The sequence below is a fragment of the Emydura macquarii genome, unplaced genomic scaffold (assembly GCF_026122565.2).
Source record: "Emydura macquarii macquarii isolate MOO-44397 ecotype Brisbane River unplaced genomic scaffold, CSIRO-AGI_Emac_v2 contig_3477, whole genome shotgun sequence".
NCBI lineage: Eukaryota > Metazoa > Chordata > Testudines > Chelidae > Emydura > Emydura macquarii.
This window is the reverse complement of record NW_027133614.1, coordinates 2,045,348-2,063,146: the sequence shown is the minus strand read 5'-3', so window position 1 is coordinate 2,063,146 and position 17,799 is coordinate 2,045,348. Positions and strand designations below refer to the sequence as shown.

Below are 17,799 nucleotides of genomic sequence, written 5' to 3'. Positions count from 1 at the left end.
TACAGCAGTGGTGCAAAATGTGTAGGCTTGGCCAGCTAAGCCAGACACTTTGCAGACAGGAGGAAAAAGGCGAAGAAGAAGAAGTAAGGTGGTAAAGGGAAAGGACACACAAAGGAGTGTGTGTGTGTGACAAAGTCCCACCTCCCAGATGGTATTCAAGATTTAGCTAGAGCCAGTGGAGGTGGCAATGTTATCTGACTCCCTCCCTCTGGCCCATTCTCAGGATTAGGAGGAAGAACGCACAATAGTGTCCTGCTGGATCCCGGGGTCCCAAGAGGTGGAGGTAGCAGCCATGATGGGGAAGCTCACTCCTTCCCCTTCTCTCATCTTTCAGTCACCCAGCATTCATGTCCATCCCTCTGTCATTTTCTCTCCCAAAAGTCCCTTTTTGTGATCCCAAAAGGGGAGTGGTGGGTGGATATCCCATCCCTTCATTATTTTGTCCACCAATTAGGACTTATTTCTGACACAACAATTTTGGTTCATTGATTTCTGGTCCCACACTTCTCTTGTTTACCAGGCATGATTTTAACACAGCCCTTGAATTACAGCAGAAGGCCTTTTTGTTTAGACTAATTCAGTCTTTCTGTCTCCCTTTTGAGCCTTTTCCCATCAACATTTATTGTTATTGGTTATTGTGACAGTGACAATCTGCATGTAGTCACATACACATTTATAGTAGAAACACATAGGGGGACAAATTATAGAAGGATTCCTAACACTATGTTTGGCACAGGGCCCCAAGGTGGAAAGTTGCTGAATGGGAGGCTGTGACAGTAGAAAGCTGCTATGAGGGTCTGTACTACGCCACAAAGCTGGGAACAGTGAGCGAATGAGGTAGTAAGGAATTCACGAGTTCAGTGCATTCTCTTTGCTGGTGAGCTTCCAATAGAAACAAACGCTCCCTACCCTCCCTCGGGGGAGAATCTTGATGAGACACAATGGGTCACTCTGGCACAGGGGCAAGCTTCAGTGAACTAGAGCAACAGAACTGAATGTGCAAACTTTGGATTCATACAGCACTAGATTCAGTCTCACATGCTGTTGTGATAATTAGGCCTACAAATTTACTCTAACTGTGAAATTTCATAAAATGTCACTGTGACATTATCCAATGTACAATCTGGACTGATGGGGGGCAGACCCTGGAAGGGGCGGTATCTGGCAGCTGCGATTTGCAGAGGAATGGACCAATTAGGTGCGGATGCAGGGAAGGGAACAATCAGGAAGTGGACCAAGCTCTTTCTGAGCTGTAGCTTGTGTGATCTGCAAAAACATCAGACATTTTTTGTTATTTGAAAACCCCTCGTGGGCAGAGAAAGCAGGCTCAAAAAAGAGGCTCTGTCCAGGGAAACCGAGATGCATGGTAACCCTAGGTTGCCAACTGATCAATCTCTCCCTCTCAAAGGGTACTTACAATGGCCCTCATTACTGTAGTGTAACCCCCTTCGGGTTTACAGAGCATGGCCCCGTTAAAACCTTGCCCTGAGGCAGAGGAAGTGCTGAATGTTCCAGGAAGAGGAAGGTCTGCTTGTTCCAGCAAGCAAGTCCTCACTGTGTGAAGCAGCCAAGAACCAGCTTGAAGTCTTGGGAGAGACAGAGCAACCAACTGGGGACACCCCAACATAGGATCTAGGAGGAGCGTGTGCTAGGGAGTAATCACCTGCGGCAGATGAACTGGAGCTGGACCCAGTATCACTGCTGCCCAGAGCTGTATGGGGTCCTGAGTAGTACTAGGGGTTGTGACTTTGCATTGGGAATAAGGAAGGAGGGTGTGGCTAGCTAAGTGGGGAGGTTGTTGCTCTGTGTGGGCTTGCAGACAGCGGCAGAAGAGGGCACCAGAAGGGTTTATTGGGGAAAGTTCACTGGTGCTGAAAACGTCGAGGAGCACCCAAGACTCACTGTTGGCCTGGAACTCTGCCCAGGATTTCTGAACTTGGAGTGCAGACTCATTGCTCGGTTTCTGCCCTTTCATATTTTGGTACCACTAGGTTCATGGGTCCTCATGTTGGATGTAACCCTATTTTACTGCTCTCCCATCTTCCCCCCTGTTGTTTTGCTCCATTCATTCCTCTGTAAATAAATATTTCCCTTTCCTATATTCATTGTACTATTCCAGTGTGTATGTTTATTCCAGGGACTTTGGAACAGGTGTCTCTGCAGTGGAAAGGAGTTTCAGTGCTGAGTTCCTGCCTGCGCCTTGTCTTGGCTGGAGCCGCCTTGGCCACTAGGGCACTATAGTTACAGTAGTGTCAGAATAACAGACAAAAAATTAATGATAATGTTCATTTTATTGACCCTCCTATTTTTTTTTTTTACTGACAAAATTTCAGCACCAGCCTAAAAGGCCAATAAATACAGATTAGAGCATTAAACTACTGGCTCAACTGCTATTAATAGCTGTATGTGTCACTAATCACATATTCTGTCCTTTGTAGATTATTTTCCAGTAGGCACACTAAGAATCACAGTGATCAGAGTGACTAAGCATTCTGTCCTTAGGTGTTGCCATTTTGATTCTGATAACATTCTGTGCATTAAATTCACTGCTGCACAGGGAGAAGGAGGCTGACACCAGGATAAGAGGGATATGTTTCCTTGCCATGTTATCTTGCCATTTGTACTTAGAGGTACACATTTTTTAAGACAGTTTTGACTCTGGCACGCAATTTTTGATGTTTTGTTTAAATTGATAGGCCTTACATTTACTGATAGTTGGTAACCTTTGCGGAATGTATGTTGGAGCTAGTATGGCTGTTTGTCTTGTAATATCTAGATTAGGGAAGGGCTGCAGACAAGACAAAATGGGTGCTCTTTCCACCACATAAGTGGAAATGAAGTTTCAGAATTCACCCCCGTGTTGTAATCTTTGATTTATGTCGTCTCCGTTAGTAGTTTAAAGATAAGGAATAAAACCAAACTGAATTCTTTAGGCTTCAAGGCTCCAGGGCAATTACAGATAATTTAAGTTAGTGGAGCACTGTGAATGACACAGAGATAAAATTAAAGATTTTATTTAAAATAAAATAATGAATATAAGCATACACTGCATATCATACTTACATTTTAAGATGAAATGACGCATGCAGGGGTGATTAATCCCTGGATGGGAAGAATGGGTATAACTTTTTTTCTAACAGTACCTTGATGGTGGATCAGTGTGCCAAACTAAAATGATCATACAATTTTTTTATAACACCTCTTAATTAATTACTACCTTTTACCATATTTATATTTCCACCACCAGCATTAAATATTTTATACTTTTTTATTGGCTATTTAACATTAAGCACTGTCTTAATTAACATCTGCGTAAATGCTAATAACTACCAATATAGATAGTATTTTTAAAAACATTAACATTTTAATTAAAACACGTGTAAAAACCAGTTAAGACCAAAACATGTTTACAACATGACTAAGGCAACGTACACACACTGACAGCGTCAAATTCACTACCATCAGATTGATCTTTCTGGATCGATAGAGCGTTCGGTAAAGACCCACTCAATTGGTCAGGAAGCTGACGTACTAAAACCACCTCAAGTGGCGTTTCCTGTTGGCGCAGCGCAGTGAGGACACCACACACAACAGAAGTTAAGAAGTCAATGGGAGTTATGCAAGCTATTCTGCGTTAACTCCTGTCGACTGCCGCCAAATTCTCAGGTAAGTGTAGACTTGACCTTAGGGTTATGTCCTCACTTTATTTTTAATGTGCCTTTGAATTATTTTACTTTACTAGGTCTTGCTCCACTATTGTCAGGTCTATTTTTAGGAAATAAATTTTGGGCCTACTTACATTTCAATGCATTTCTATAAGCAAGCATCATCTTTACAGGTGACACCATCCCTCCTTTGGTGCAACTGATCCTCACTCCTTGTACCTGTGAGGCTCGGTTCCTGTGCCCCAACTTGCAGGGGGATAGGAGCAGATCCACTGGCCATTCCCCCTGGGAAATGGGTGCAAAGTGTAGCTGATAGTGCTGGTGTCCGGAGGCTGCAGTAACTATTGTGGAGAGGCTTCACTGCAGCTCCTTGGTCTCAGGAAGGATTCCATGCCTTTCCATCCCCACAAAAGCACCCTGTACAAAGCCACAAAGCCTGACATTTGGACTTAGTGTGTGTATGTGGTGCTGGGGGAGGATTGCCCGTAGTGGTGGAAACATGTAAATAGTCAGAATGATCTGTGATGTGACATGAGGGAAAATATCACAGAAAAGTCCTTGTGTTTCCATCCACCCCCTCACATCCACCTCCCCCTTCAGTTGTGGTCTTCCCCCCCAACCCCATTCTTGTTCATGCTATTTCTCATTCCCCTCATTTACACTTTCATTTTATCCAGTTCTTACTGTCTCTCTTCCTCTCTCCCATGTGCAGCCCTTTATTCCCCAACCCCCCTTCTTTGCCCCGTTGAGCTGGGCTGCTTGTCTGGAACTCTGGCTGCTAATTGCAGATTTCCCATGTAGTGAGATGAGTGCTTGGCATATGAGTTCATTGTGGGGGCAGGCTGGTGCCATGGAGACGTTGGGCATCCAGTACCTCCATCCTCAGAAGAAAGGGTGCTGGGCTGAGTTATTAGTCTTGCTTCCTTGCTGCTAATGACAGCGACTGCTTGTGATGCTGTTGTGTGCATTGTGCTTTGCTCACTGAAATGCAAGAGAGAAAGGACCTAAGGGGGACTGAAAGCAACTGTGTGAATTGCAGTAGGATATCAGAGCTGGCAGCGGGACTTGTAGCCTTCACAACTTCAACAGCTCAGTGACATCTTTCTCTTATCTATTTTCTTAATCTTTGGCATTGCTTTGGACACTGGGAGTATGTTGGGGGAGGCATTGTGTTTGGAGAGTGCTGTGCCCAAGTGACATGCAGGGGTCTACAGGAGGCAGCTGAGAATCAGAGTAACACTAAGGCTGCTCTAATTTATTTCAGGCACAGCCCCATGGATCAGGGAAATAGAGCAGCGAGTTAAGACACCTGTACTGCTCCCCCCGACCCTGTTCTGAGCACAGGTTAGCTGGACAGAGACAGTGTCCTATCTGTGTTTTGATCTAAAGTGCCTTGTACAGTGGAGGTGTTATTGAAATAAACACAGAAAATCATCAGCATCAAGAAGGGTAAATAGGGACCAAGGTAGCACGCTGAAGTGGGACTGGGATCCCATGGGTCCCACAGGACCCCTTGCCATAATAGTGGGAGTGGGTAAAATGCACTTTGTTGTGGGAAGGATTGGGTGAGCAAAAACACCAGACTGCAGTAATTTGCAGGGAAACAAAATGCAAGATTAGTTACACCTGTTGTTTAAGTTGACCGTGTTATTGATCACTTAATTTGAGCCCCTTTTTAAAACTTATTTCTTTAAAAAAACTAGTGCTGTGATCAGTTTTTCCCATAAATGTTTTTCAAAAAGCAATAATAATCCTGACATATAAATATCTTGAACAGTATGTTTCAAAGTTCTAAAAACAAGTGATTAAATGATTAAAAAAAAATCCCGTTTTTTAAAAAAACAACTTACTTTTATAATCATTAAAAAAACTTCACCTTTAAGGCAAAATTGTGGTGCAGTTTGTTTTAACATTCTGTGTGATATACACAACACAGCAGTTTGTCATAAATAGAATTTCAGCAATTGTAAAGCACATTTTTTTAAAAAAAATAAAGGTTTTAAGACTTAAATTTAACTGAGGGATAGAAAGAGATTTGATGTCTTTTATAACAGCAGTTAAAATATTTTTACATGGTTTAAGCAAGATTTGTTTTATTCTTTTAGTGGTAATAATTGTGTCTGAATTATATATATATATATATATATATATAATGTATAAACCAACTTTTTTTTAGTAATATGGGGGAATCTGTCTCCCTTGTGGATCTAAGTTTTTTGCAGGTGGGAGCAGGATAAAAATGCAAGAAATGATGCACAGGCAGGTGGGAGTGGCTATTGTGGGAACTGGATTAAAAAAATAGTCTTGCACAAGGTTCAGACCAAGGCTTCAAAACCAAGGGAATTATTAAATCCCAGAGATAGGGATCCCGCTTTGCAAAGCAGCTAGTTAGGGTCCTTTTAGAATATTTCAGGAGACACTGAAAGTTGGGTGACCAGATGTCCTGATTTTATAGGAACAGCACTGATAGTTGGGGCTTTGTCTTAAATAAGTGTCTATTACCCCCCCATCGCTGTCCTGATTTTTCACGCTTGTAGTCTGGTCACCCTGACTGAAAGTGAAAGTGTGCACTGCCAAACCCATCCCCTTCCTCCTTCTCCAGAATGCAAATGCAACTTCCTTCCTTCCTTCATCTTTAGCAGAGGACAGACGGAGGCTGGTAAAAGGCAGAGAGACAATGTCAGCACCCGAGGCATGAACAAAGCCTCTTCACAGCAGCAGGTAAAGAGCATGGCATATCAACCCTTTTAGTCAGAGCAGCCCCTGTCTCTCCCTCTCCCTCCCCCTCCCCTTTTTGAAAACTATTTTTTTCCTTTATACGTTAAGACTCTTGTTAATAGTTCTAACAAGACTGTAGCTTTTTTGTTGGCTCTGAGAGGAGCCTTTTATTTTTACTGTATGTCTCAAAAAATGTAGAAAATAAGCATTGCGAAGTAACTCAAATATAGATAGATAGATAGATAGATAAATATTTTACTTTTTAACAAAAACTATGATAAGTGATTCAATTTGGTTTCCTCAGAAGGCAACCAAGCTAATGCGAAGTTTTATGCATTAAACTTTTTTCTGTAATTAAGACTTTGTAGCTTCTCTGCCAGTTCCCTTTAAAATAAATCTTTTCTGTAAGACCCTGTGGCAGGGTGCTGGATGAAAACAGGCTGAGCCAACCCTCTGCCACAAGCCCTAATTGAGGGACAATTGGAGCAGGCTGAGTAAGCCTGCATGGAGTGGGCCAATGGGGAGCAGCTGCTGGGCTCGTTAGCCAGGGGCTATAAAGGCTCACAGGACGGAAGGGCCTCGGTCACAAAAGGGAGAAGCCACAGCAGGAAGTGAGTGTCCCTTGGTCAGTGACTGAAGTTGTGAGGCTGATAGGCTGGACTGTGTGCCAATAGATGGTGGGTGGGTAGGTAGGTAGGTAACAATTTTTAAATAAAGCGCACTGGTGGGAGCACAAAGCTGAAGTCTGTGAGTGGTTTGTGGGAGCAGAGGACCTGAACAGCTGGGGGGGGCCCTGTGCAAACCCCTTACAGACCCACAAACAAGTGAGCTCAGAAGAAGCTAGTCCTTGGTAAAAATCTTTAACAACTGTCACCTTTGACAGTTAGGCTGAATTTTATTTTTCCATAATAGTTATAACCTTTCTTTCTTTAAAGGAGAAAAGAGGTTATAACTTTTGTAACTTGGTTTCTTTTCCTTCATAAGACAGAACAACAAAACCTTAAGTACAATAAAATATACTTTCATCCTGGAAAGTATTCATTAGAAAACTTTTTAATTTCATATAGTCTCATTTTCCTATCCTCCCATTAATAATGCTGTGAACCCTTACTCACATTTGATTTATGATATATCTAGATTTTAACTAATGACCCATTTTATAACTGGGGAAAAAAAATAGAAGTCTTAAATTTACCCACTGTTCTTAAAGACTTTCTCATAATGGCTTTTCAGTGATATGTGTGCCTCCAGACCCTGAATTCCTTCCTGAGTGATCCTGGAAAATGATGAAAGGGTCAAGAAAGTCTTCTGGACAAATTCGGGCTTCTCACTGGACAGAAAGGGGACAGGGATAAGGTGGAACTTTTTGTCTAATACTGCTTTCTGACTGGTCTCTTCACAGGGCTAATGGCATAACCAGCTGCCGAAAACTGAATGGGGTAATAGATATGCACATACTGATACTCTCCAACAAAGAACAGGAAGCATCAGGTATTTGGTGCATATAATGAAGGCCATGTGTATTTTGCAGTACGTTGAACCTAAATGTCACAGCAAAACCCATGGTTTCTGTAGCACAATAGTGCTAATTTCTATAGTAAACTGAAAATTCTGCAGCAGCATCTGGAAAATTTAAAAGTTACAGAGAAGCACAGTAGCTGGATCTTTCTAATACACTTACTGGCAGTGAATTGTTAAATTTAAAATTGCATCATTATGCTCCAGTGTCAATATTCAATTCAGATAAATTCACACTTCGTGGGCTGTCTGCAGGCTCACAACGATAACACTGTAGCAGCTTCTATTCAGATCATATGTGAAAGGTTATCTCACAGTCATGATAACTAGAAACCTTTCTGAAAACGAAAAGCTTGGAATCTCCTCCACTCTTCTGTGCAGAAAGTAATCATGTAGGAACTCAAGCAGTTTTGGAATTGCAGAATACACAAAGCCGTATTTATATAATCCAAGTACCCTCAACAGTACCCAAGGACAAAGAGTAGATCAGCTTGCAGACATCCTTCTCAGGATGTTTTCTCCCCATTGAGAAGCACAGGCAAGAGTACTGCATGCTTGCCTCAAGGTACAAACCACTCTTTGCACCCATACATGATGCAGTATGATTGTCAATCTATACTGATAAGAAACTCAGAACCAAAATAGCAGGGGCTGTTGCATGTGGACCCATAGGGCGTCTGGTATAATTCCCCATCCCCTCCCCGTCCCCACAACACTTGTGGCTCTGCAAGCCATCTGGTGTAACTTTCACTGTCCCATCTCTTGCAGATCCATAGGTTATCAAGCACCATTGTAAAGTCTTGAGAGTCAGTAAACAGGGTTGTTTTTTCTCTTTGTTAATCAGGTGGAATATGTGAAGCATGGAGCCCTTGGAGCAGGGCAGTGCTGGTGCACTTCATCAGCAAAGCTCCATTCACGTCCCGACAACAAAGGCACTGACTAATCCATGCCTTCCATCTTAAAGGAGAGCCCCAGGAAGTACATTCTGTTGAAGAATCTTCACTTGAAAGGAGCACAGAACAAGAGCACAGCCACTTATTTTAACTGTCATGGAGGCTACTGGTAACAGCCAGGTGGAGGCATCAATCTCCAGAAATGAAACAATAGCAGACAAACCCTCTCTGCTAAACATTGCTGTCCGAGAACATTCAATAGAGAGAGTCCGGCAGCTGTTGGAGGAAGGTGCAGATGTCAATTCCAAGGTAGAAGGTGGTTGGACACCTCTGCACAGTGCTGTGCAAGCAGATCAGGAAGAGATCGTTCACCTGCTGCTGGAACAAGGTGCTGATCCGTGTGCCAGGAAGAAAAATGGCGCCACTCCCTTTCTTGTAGCAGGGATAGTGGGAAATGTGAGACTTTTAGAGCTCTTCCTCTCTAAGGGGTCACAAATCAATGAGTATGATGACAATGGTTTCACGGCCTTTATGGAGGCTGCCTGCTATGAGAATGAGGAGGCCTTAAGATTCTTGTACAATAAGGGGGCGGATGTGAATTTGCGGAGGGTGGTGAACCAGGAGAAAAGGGCACTGAATAAAGGGGGGGCAACAGCCCTGATGGATGCTGCCAGGGAAGGCCACCTCTCAGTCATAAACACTCTTGTCAATGATATGAAGGCTGATGTGAACATCTGTGACAACCAGGACAGGAATGCTTTAATCCATGCCTTTCTTCCAAGTCATAACAAGGAAAGGGAGTCAATTGCTCCAGTTGTTCATTTCCTGCTGGATTGTGGCATCCATGTAAACAGAAGAGATGAACATGGAAAAACTACCCTCATCCTGGCAGTCGAGATGCAAAGTCTGGATTTGGTGAAAGCTTTATTGGAGAAGAATGAAGTTGACATCAATGATGCTGATAGAGAGAGCAAAACAGCACTGATGATAGCTGTAGAGAAAAACTACTATGAAATAGCAAAGCTACTGTGTGAAAACAGAGCAAGGACTGACCTTGGTGACCTTATTGGAATTGCCAATAGGAATTACAATAGGAAAATGGCAGTTCTTCTTTGCAAGTATGGCGCCAAAGCTAGTCAAAGTCAACCGCAAGACTGGGCACCCACCAGCAAACGCTGGGGAGAGCAGCTGAAGGTTCTTTACAAGGAATATCGTCCTATGATTGGAAAACTTAAAATCCTACAACATAATGATTTCAGGATTCAGAGCACCTCCCAAGGTGGCATCTACCTGGGACTCTACGATGAGAAAGAGGTGGCTGTGAAGATATTCTGCACTGGCACAGACATTGCTGAACGAGAGAAAACGTGCCTTAACCAATGTCTGACCAGCAACTATTTAGTAAAGTTTTTTGGTGCTGAGGAAAAGAAACCCTGCCTGTACTTGTGCCTCTCGCTCTGTGAGAAGAACCTTGAAGAACACCTGAGTGCATCAGAGAATGAAGTGAATTGCAAGGGTATTCTTAAGACACTCTTTGAGGCAGTTCAAGAACTACACATGTTTGGTTTTGGCCACCAAGATATACATCCACGTAACATTTTGATAGGTTAGCTTGTGTCTTCTTATCATTCTTACTCTATTCTATTGACCATAGCTGAGAAAGCAATGCATTATATACTCCTGGGGGAATTTTGCGCCACTGCGCAAGCACAGAATTCATGGCTCTGTTTCCCTGCAGAAAAATGTCTTCTGATGGGGACGCAAAGGGAAGCCACAAGAGCAGTCATGCGCCCTTCCCGAGCAGTGCAGGTGCATCGTTTCAGGCAGTCGGCAGAGAGAGAAATCACCATGGCGGTGGTGGGGGGGGCAGGGTTGAGGATACCCTGGCCGATGGCTCCTCCCCTGTGCCAGGCTCAGCTCCTCTTCCCTTGCAAGGAGCAGCCGGGGCAGGTCAGACCCACCCTCAGAAATCTCCCATGGCTACAGGAAGCATGCCCTCCCCCCTACTTCCCGCCCCCATTGCTCCTCAGCTGTGGGGAGAGGGGTCACTATATGGAGAGCTGCTCCCCCATGTGCCCAACCCCTATGCATCTGGACCCCCCCCACATACCTGGACCACCTGTCGAGCCTCCTCCCACCCACATCCAGAACCCTCACCTCGCTGAGCCTCACTCCCTGCGTCTGGAGCTCCACTGCAACCAGAATCTCCTACCGAACCCCACCGCTCTGCATCCGGACCACCCCCCTTCTGAGCCCCAGCATTTGAACTGCCACCCCTGCACCTAGACCACGCTGACAAGCACCCCTCACCTAGATGCCTACCCCACTGAGCCCCAACCAGCTGCTCCCAGACCCCCCTGCTGAGCCCCAGCCACCTTTACCTGGACCTCCTGCAGAGTCCCATTGCCCCGCACCCAGACCTCTCCCCACCAAGTCACCCACATCCAGATTGCTCCACACAGACCCCTCTACCCCCCTCCAAGTGGGATCCCCCCACATTAAGCCACTCCACATTTGGATCCTGCCGGGCTGAATCTGCCTGCCCCACATCTGGATTGGGGGCCAGGGCTGGGTGTATATGCGAGCTCTGTCCCTCTCACTTGCTATCTTGGTGTGCTCTGCGTGGAGGGGCAGGCCTGGCCCTTGCGCTGTGTCAGGGTCGGGTGCAGCCTCACCATTGAGTCCGTGTCCCCGGGGGAGCCCACAGGATGATCTCCTACCGCTGGGCAGCCAGTGGCCTGTGCTCCCTGCTGCCATGCTGGATCCTCCACATCTATTTATTGACAGATAAAATATGCAGAATTTTGCCGAATTTCAAAATACTGTGTACAGAATTTTTGTTTCTTTGGTGCAGAATTTTTAAGTTTTTGGCATAGAATGCCCTCAGTAGTAATTATAGGATTGCCCATATATGTCAGCAATGTAGAGAGCTTTATGCACATGGGGGGGATGTGCATTAGCACTCATGAAGTAGACAAAGCACCCATATGTCTCACATTAGTTTTGCCCTCTTACTGAGAGATCAGGTCATCCCGCTGAATAACCTATCAAAGAATTCTGGGCGCATGTGAATAACTCAACCAGGTATTAGAGAAAAGGAGTGCAACACACACAATGCAGACAACAGGCTTAACTACTTCTGTTATTTTGTCAGATGCTGCTGGTAAAGTTTGCTTAGCAGATTTTGATAAGAGCAAAAGACTGAGTGAAGGACAAAAGGATGTTATAATCAAAGACCTGAAGGTAACATTCCATTAAACCAATATTATGTTTCAGGCACCCCCCTCTCCAATTTCTGTCTTTTCCTCCCTCTTTTTTTTATTCATTTATTTTCTTTGATTTCTTGGGGAGAATCAGCTGATCTTCCTGCATAGTCAAAGGAAATATATAACAGCATGGTTTCTGGAAATTCCCATGGCACAAGAGACTGCAGTACAAGGAAGTTACAGTGATTAGAAATTAAATTTTTGTCTCTGATCCCTGGAAATCACGTCCTGTTTTTGCTCTATGCTTTCAGTGTGGCTATTCTCTATGATACAAACACTTCATTAAGTGATTGCTGCCATACACATACACACATGTAGATATACACAGTGCTGATTTTAGAAGATTGTTTCTGTTTCTCTTTGGTGGGAAGTTGTGTGTCCTGGAGTGAAATGGCCATTTGTTCTTATGCTCAGGCACTTGGAAGGCTGGTCCTGTATGTTGTATCAGTGGGTAAGGTCCCCTTTGCAGAAAATGATAGAGAAGATTTGGCTGCAAGTTGTCCAAAGGACGTGCAGGATTATGTGGAGACTGTAGACCTTATGAAAAGTCTGGTCTCCCCCGATGAAGGAAGCCCAGTCAAGGACCTACTGGGAGACTTGATCCAACATCCCTTTTTCTGGAGCAAGCAGACGTAAGTGCCATGAATGAAAATTATAACCCCTCCAACAGAAGATTTGCCTGCTGCCCTCTCTAGTCAAGAATCAGTTCAGCAGGCCATCACCAATGTGCCTTTGATTCCACAGCAGGTACAGGTTCCTGAGAGATGTTGGGAATGAGGACGATATCAAAACACGCAATACCAAGCATCACAACAACAAGAGTGAGATTCTGAAAGCTTTGAATTGTGATGAGGACCCTTTTCAGCAGTGGACTGAGCAGGTAAGCTCTTTTGCTGTGGACACACAGGGAGAAAGCTTTTTCATAGGACTTACAGGCCCAATTTTAAACTTTAACTGGAAAGGTAACTCCATCCATATCCAGACTACGTGGGGGCAAAATCTAATCAAATCTAGGAGATTTAAAAACTACCATCATCATCTGCTAAAGGTGTACAAGGAGCTTCCATAGAGTGGTTTATAGACATCGCCCTAAAGCACTGGTGCCCAAACTTTTCCGGTTGCGCCTCCCCTTATCGGTAATAGAATCCATCTGCGCCCTATCCTCCATTACTGCCCAGTTATCTCAGCAAAGGAATTTGGACTGAAGGCAGAGCTGGAGGTAGAACTGGGGATGGGGGTGGAGAGGGAATGAGGAAATGAGAGCCGGCCTGGGGGCAGAGCTGGGACTGGAGCTGGGTTGGGGCCATGATCGGGGACCTGGAGTGGAGCTGCGGCTCGGGGCTGGTGACAGAGCAGGCTGGGTGGTGCTACCTCCCTGCCCACTCCTCCCAGGGGCTGGCCTGGGCCCCACCATGCCCCCTGAACATTCTTCCCCCTAGGGGGCACTCCCCATAGTTTGGGAATTACTGCCCTAGAGACACTCTGCTTAAGTTCTGGCAACACTTTCAAACGGAGAATACAGCTAGAGTAATTTGGCTGGCCTGTGTAGGACTGCAGCTGTGAGGGTGTGTGAGGTGCACCCTTCTTCACATCTGGAGAAAGCAGGGGTTTTGACATGTTCAGACATGCTTCTCATTGCCATTACAGATGTGAAAATACCTCAGATACAGCCCTTAGTCATAAAAACACTAGTAAAGATTTCTGGCGTTTCCTACTGCACGTGCATATAAAATATATGTATCATTATTATATTGTTAGCCAGCAGCAAATGCTCTCCTACAAACTGAAGGCCCTTTCCTTTTAAATTCTCCTCTGAACTCTTCCCAGCTTTCTTAACATTTCCTTTCCGAGTTAGACTGAAACATCACACATTTGATCTCAGCCTATTAACATTCCTTTTTGGGAGAGTTGGAGAAAAATCAGTGTAGCCATGTTTGAGTTATATGCATGTGAAAGAGTAGACTTTCTGCTTAAAAAAAACCTTCTATTTTTCCCTTTGCATGCAGATAACAAAAACCAGATAAAACCATAGAAATTTTGTATGTTGTTAAACATACATGTTAATATAAGTGCCATAAAATATTTCTCCATCTAGGAGAAATGTATATGTGTATTATATTTCTGTAGAGAGAGAGACCGCTGAAGTCAGGGGAGGGTGATCTTTTGTGACAGATAAATGGGATGGAATAATCCAGAATTTTTCTTTCAGATTGACGAATTGGTTCTGGACAGTATGAACAAACCCTTCAACAACAGGAACCAGGGCAAGAGCAAGAAGATGAGGAAAAAGTATGAAAACTGTGTCACGGACCTACTGAAGTTAATCAGGAACATGGGCGAGCACTTTGATGAGAAGGAAGAAAAGTAAGTGATTGATTGATTGCTTCACAGTCCCTTGGAGTCTTTATCTGTCTGTAAAAGGCTGCGAGTCCCAGTATGTTGAAGAGCAGGAATCCCTTCTTCAAAAGGACATGCTCCCCTTTTACGAGGGTAAAAATATTCTGGATGTGGGGAAAAGACAGCTTCCCCGTACCCCAGAATGATCTAAATTAAAGTGTGTCCAGGTGATGAAGGGTAGCTCCTCCAGCAGCACAGTGCTCTGTAGCTGCACAGAATGTTATGTGGATGCAGTGTGTCGTATTATGAAAGTCAGAATACTAAGTGCCATGCTGGGCTAAATGCTAGATAACCCCACGCTCATCCCCCAAAGGCAGTTTACATAGTTAAGATGCTTCTGGAAACTAGTTTTTGCTTCAAAATCGTCACTGGGGTCACCATTGAACAACAGCTTTTATTATGTGTTGTCATTTACCAGGCATCTCCAGAGAGGTATTTCCGCATCCTCACACTTTAGGAACACATGCTATAATCCTAGCATGGAAGTGCTCTGCATAATAGATGATAATTCGGCTGATGCAATGGCATAGTGCTGCAGCAGGACCTCTCTGAATATCAGTTGCTTGGCCTGCTGTTTTCACCAGATGCTGCTGCTTGCTTCTGTGACAAAATAGCTCCAGGATGGGCTGCTTGTGCTACAGGGTTTTTTTCATTATTATATTCAACGTCTAAAAAACTCCATTTAATCTACCTAAGTATTTCTCAAACACTTATAGTACTTAGGTGCCTTATTTATAAATTAGGAAGCATCAGTCCTGCTGCCAAGAGATCATAATTCTCTCTTCATTTATACGGGTCTGTCTTCAATGCAGGGTTAACTTGAGTTCTTACTCAGTGTTGCCCTGCACCCCTCCTCCCATCCGCACACAAAATTCTGTTGCCCAGGTTCAGTGGGGCTTTCAGCCCATGCTCCTCTGCCTACTTTACAGTGAAGAGTCAAGCTAAATCACTGCAGTGCTGATAGTCCTCCAAGCCTTCCCACAGGTGCCCAGAAGGACAGATGAGTTCTCCCATACCTCATTCATAGAGCAGCTCTGCTTACTGCAGCGCAAAGAACCATGGGATATGACCCCAAAGTCCTAGCAATACACAGAGGGGAGTGCAGCACCAATGAGAACACAGTAACTCAAGTGTGCTTTGCCATGTGGCTGCTGCAGCGCTCACACCCAGTCTAGGCTAACCCAGGTGCCCAGATCCAGGTTCCAGTCACCCAAGTTATCTCTGCAGTGAAGACATGCCCTATTAAGCTGCTTTGATGATTGGACTATATGACAATTTTGAAAATAATGAGATAAATGGCCCCTCATCAATGAAGAGACTAATCCCATGGGATGGAGAAATAGAAGGATAGTGAAGAGATTGGAAAAGGCAGAGGAACTTGTTTAGATCAGGGATATAATGGATATTAAACATTTCTAGAAAATTCTCTCTTGTTTTCAGAAAGCGGCTGAAATGGCTTTCACTCTATAAGGAAAGGAATGGGGAAACCTGAATGTTTGTTCTGATCCTCTGACACTTTTTAGCAGGGCAGGCTTCCCAAGTTAAAAATCAATTGTTCTTCTGTTTCAGGGTCAAGGACATAATCAAGGATCCCTCAGAGTATTTCTTGAACCTCTTTCCAGAATTGACAGTTTATGTCTACAAGAAATTACGCAACATACACCATCACAGACATTTTCCAAGCCTTCAGAGTTTTTCTCAGCTGTAGCACGTTTTATCGCTCCCAGTTTTATGGCTGAATCCCATTGACTAACTTCCTTTTCAGCACCATTTCATTCAGCTGCTAAAAGGAGTCCTACAAAGTGGGTAAGGGGCTGGGTGGGCAGAGGGTATCGGAATTTCAGTCAGTGGATCAGGGTCTCTGGATTCAGCACTAAAACACTCAGAGGTAAAGATGCTATGTTTGGGTGGGATCATGGAGGACAATTACACTGAGGAAAGGAAGAACAGGGAAGTGTAGTCTGAAGGAATGAGCAGAGGACTGAGAAGTGGGCAGCCCTGAGTTCTAATCACAGCTCTGCTACTGACTCACTGTGTGACTTTGGGGAAGTCACCTCCCCTGTCCATTTCTCTCTCTGTAAAATGGGGGTTCATGAGGGACTACGCCCCTGTATTTACACACGGGTGTAATAATCTTTGTACAAGGAATGCCTTGTGAGGTATCATTGGAAAACTCATAACTTGCTGATCACTAGTATCATGGTAAAATGCATGTAGCAACATTATGTGTAAAGTTATGAACATATTAACTATAAAGATACATTTTAAGTGAGAATAAGTCAGAAATGGTTACAAGAAAAATAAAGATAAAAAGCTTTCTAATACTAAGCAAACACAGATGGAAATGTTTTTCAAAGAGGGACTGAAACTCTATAAAGGAGGGGCAAACACCCCTAGGGACTTCTCTCTTTGCCAGCCCACTTCATTCTCTGCATCTGAGAAGACAAAGGAAACAGCCATCAGACTCTGGGAGAAGGGGTCCTGACCTAGAGGTTGGTCAGTAATACTGCTAGAAGCATGTGGTGAGAAACTTTGCTTGGATCTAATATGGTTTGTTAAGTTTAGCATTAAAAAGCATTTTATCTTGATTTTTCTTGTAGCCATTTCTGACTGTGTTGCCTTACTTCTCTTGCCCCCCCCCCCCCCCGCACCCCTACAAAATAGATGTGTCATCTTCTCTTCTGCTCCAGTGGCAGGAAGGAGTGACATACCCAGGGTACAATCTAGATTGATGAGCAGCTGTGTCACCTCTGCCCTCTTACCTGGGGTATCCTTTACACAGATTTGCTGCTGTAGCCTCCATTCTGGACTGCTCACAAACAGCCTCCAGCATGCAAGTCACTCCCAGACATTTCTGTGTGCGAGCTGCAGCCAGCCAGCCACACCTTGGCTCTTACCAGCCTTGGATATAGTTCAAAGTGACCCCAACTCACTCCCAGTAACTCCCAGAAATATATGTCCTGTACTTCCCAGCCTTCTCCTGGACAATACAAGTATGTTAAGTCAGTTATTTCTTTAAGATAATATGCTAGTTTGTTATTTCAAATAGTTCTTCAGACACTTCAATTTAAACACACTGGATTAGATAAAACAGTAAAAAGTTTGTTAACTACAAAGAGAGATTTTAAGTGAGTACAAGTAATGAGGCATAAAAGTCAGAAATGGTTAACAAACTGTTAAATTCAAAGCAAAGCTTTTCTCACCACTGCCAAACTTCTTATTAAACAGAAGAAGGAGTTCTGTCCTGCCTGCTTCTTTTGTCCCTTCTGGTGCAGTGAATTGATGGCCAGAGAGAGGAAAGAGGAGAGGGTCCCTTAAAGCGTTTATTCCTCCTTTTGATCT

General features: G+C 44.1%; 1 protein-coding gene across 1 annotated transcript; it reads left to right on the top strand.

Moving 5' to 3' along the window:
- The first annotated feature begins 6,315 nt into the window (after positions 1-6,315).
- RNASEL (ribonuclease L) lies at positions 6,316-16,187 on the top strand. The gene is made up of 8 exons (XM_067535142.1): positions 6,316-6,386; positions 7,617-7,739; positions 8,746-10,400; positions 11,949-12,037; positions 12,475-12,692; positions 12,805-12,940; positions 14,270-14,424; positions 16,027-16,187. The coding sequence occupies exons 3-8, from the start codon at positions 8,951-8,953 to the stop codon at positions 16,163-16,165; spliced, it is 2,187 nt and encodes a 728-aa protein (XP_067391243.1). The 5' UTR covers positions 6,316-6,386; positions 7,617-7,739; positions 8,746-8,950; the 3' UTR covers positions 16,166-16,187.
- The last annotated feature ends 1,612 nt before the right edge of the window (positions 16,188-17,799 follow it).